The sequence below is a fragment of the Bison bison genome, unplaced genomic scaffold, assembly GCF_000754665.1.
Source record: "Bison bison bison isolate TAMUID 2011002044 unplaced genomic scaffold, Bison_UMD1.0 scf7180017864115, whole genome shotgun sequence".
Lineage (NCBI taxonomy): Eukaryota > Metazoa > Chordata > Mammalia > Artiodactyla > Bovidae > Bison > Bison bison.
This window is the reverse complement of record NW_011494687.1, coordinates 859,114-861,330: the sequence shown is the minus strand read 5'-3', so window position 1 is coordinate 861,330 and position 2,217 is coordinate 859,114. Positions and strand designations below refer to the sequence as shown.

Below are 2,217 nucleotides of genomic sequence, written 5' to 3'. Positions count from 1 at the left end.
TCCACCCTCCTCTGCTTCTCCCCAGGACCCCACTGCACTATGCAGCCGCCAACGGCAGCTACCAGTGCGCCGTCACGCTGGTGACTGCCGGGGCCGGCGTCAACGAGGCTGACTGTAAAGGCTGCTCTCCCCTCCACTATGCTGCCGCCTCCGACACCTACAGGAGGTGAGGCGCCCTCTTGGTTCTTCTCAGCCCCACTCTCCTCCCCGAGCACCCTACCAGACTTCCTCACTCTCCTCTACCAGGGCAGAGCCCCACTCACCTTCCAGCCATGATGCTGAAGAGGATGAGCCCCTGAAGGAGTCCCGCAGAAAGGAGGCCTTCTTGTGAGTAGCAGAGAAGACCCCTGGGCTGCACCTCCCCAGTAGTGCAGATTCCCGTCCTGTTATTCTCCACCACTGTCTTCTGCTGCCTTACACCCTGAGTTTAATCCTGGACCAAGCACCGTGGGTACAGGCAGAAGTGGGAGAGATACTTCCTTCAAGAAATGGATGGTCTTCTTGAGAGGATCAGAAAAGCTAAACACAAATTCATTTATTCCTCAAGCATTAAATGAGTATTTACTTAGTAGGTACACCAAGTACTGTCGTAGGTGGTAAGGATAAAAGATGAATTACCCCGAGATTCTTATTCTTGGGGTAATACCCCAAGATTACACCTTCTAGTGTAAGATGTTAATAATAGAGGAAATTGGGTGACTAATATATGGGAACTCTATTATCCTTGTAATTTTTCTTTATGACTGTTTTAAAGGGTTTATTTATCTAACAACAACAACAAAAAGATATTTAAAATCTGGGAGGCCTAACTCGTAACTGTGTGACTTCTGGCAAGTAACTTAATCTCTGGGCCTCAGTTTCCTCAGACACAGTAGGGATAAGAACAGTATCTACCTCAAAGGATCATTGTGAGGATTAAGTGATTTACCACACACTTACTACACAAAACAGTGTTTGACACGTTGTAAATGTTAAATGCAGTATTACTATTACTACTAGTAGAGTTGCTACTGATCTGTTAGAGTGGTGCCAGGGAAGGAGGCACCTGTTGGGAAGGCTGGGGAGGGCCTCCCACAGAAGAGGGTGCTGGGAGTGAGTGTGAGACAAGCAGGCCTTTTCCCAATGGGATAGGAGGAGAAGGCAGGGTCAGTGTGCCTGGAGGTGGGGAAGAGTGTTTCAATCAGCAGATTGGTAACTGTGGTTGTGCTCCAGGGTCTCTAGGAGCACATTCAAAGGGTCGAGGAGCTAGAGTGGTTCAGGGCAGACCTGGAGGTGGTGGGTCTGGGTCAAACGGGCCGGAGTTAGCCTCCTAAGAGTGAGGGCTGAGCGTGGGCCAGCTCAGCCTGGAGGGGCTCCTTTGCCCTATCCTCTGCTCCTCCCAAACTGTACCCTCCCTGGCTAGGCCTGTCCCTTCCTCACCATCTGCTCCTGTCCCACAGCTGTTTGGAATTCTTACTGGATAACGGTGCAGACCCCTCCCTGCGGGACAGGCAGGGCTACACAGCTGTGCACTATGCAGCCGCCTATGGCAATAGACAGAACCTCGAACTGGTACGTGTGGGACCTGGTGTGGGGAATGGGAGCAGGGCAGGGCCCAGCACGCAGTCTGCTTCTGTGTCTGGATTCTCAGGCCAAGGGGTGGTTGAATCCAGTGTGGTCTCTAGATCCAGGGACTTCGGGGATTGCTGTGGGTGGAGTCTAGGGGTGATGTCTTGGGAATACCAGAACCTCAGCACCTCCTGTTCTGTCCATTGCAGCTCTTAGAAATGTCCTTTAACTGCCTGGAGGATGTAGAGAGCACCATTCCAGTCAGCCCTTTGCACTTAGCTGTGAGTCCCAGGTCTTTTCCTCTTGCCTTCCCTGTCCCCACCCGCCCCAGGCCGGCTCACAGGTACCAGCACATGTGAATCCGTCCTTGCTTCTGCCTTCTCGTGGGGATGTGGCAAGCAGGCAGTGGTCTGAGAGGGGCCCAAGGAGCTCACGGGGAGGCCTGCTGCCCAGAGTCTCCCCGTGGGCCCCAAGAGCAGAGTGGGGCCATGTCTGGAGCTTTATCCATGGATTTCCCACACCCCTCCAGGCCTACAACGGTCACTGTGAAGCCCTGAAGACACTGGCTGAGACGCTGGTGAACCTGGACGTGAGGGACCACAAGGGCCGGACCGCGCTCTTCCTGGCCACTGAGCGAGGCTCTACTGAGTGTGTGGAGGTGCTAACCGC

General features: G+C 53.5%; 1 protein-coding gene across 2 annotated transcripts in view; it reads left to right on the top strand.

Annotated features, from left to right (window-relative positions):
- The window catches only part of ANKRD52 (ankyrin repeat domain 52), a 12,415-nt gene that overhangs the window by 5,071 nt on the left and 5,127 nt on the right, over positions 1-2,217 (top strand). For both annotated transcript variants that reach the window (XM_010839226.1, XM_010839227.1), the window contains exons 12-16: positions 26-166; positions 247-327; positions 1,440-1,551; positions 1,758-1,829; positions 2,078-2,209. In XM_010839226.1, coding sequence (XP_010837528.1) covers positions 26-166; positions 247-327; positions 1,440-1,551; positions 1,758-1,829; positions 2,078-2,209 — 538 coding nt within the window. The remainder of the gene's footprint in view (positions 1-25; positions 167-246; positions 328-1,439; positions 1,552-1,757; positions 1,830-2,077; positions 2,210-2,217) is intronic.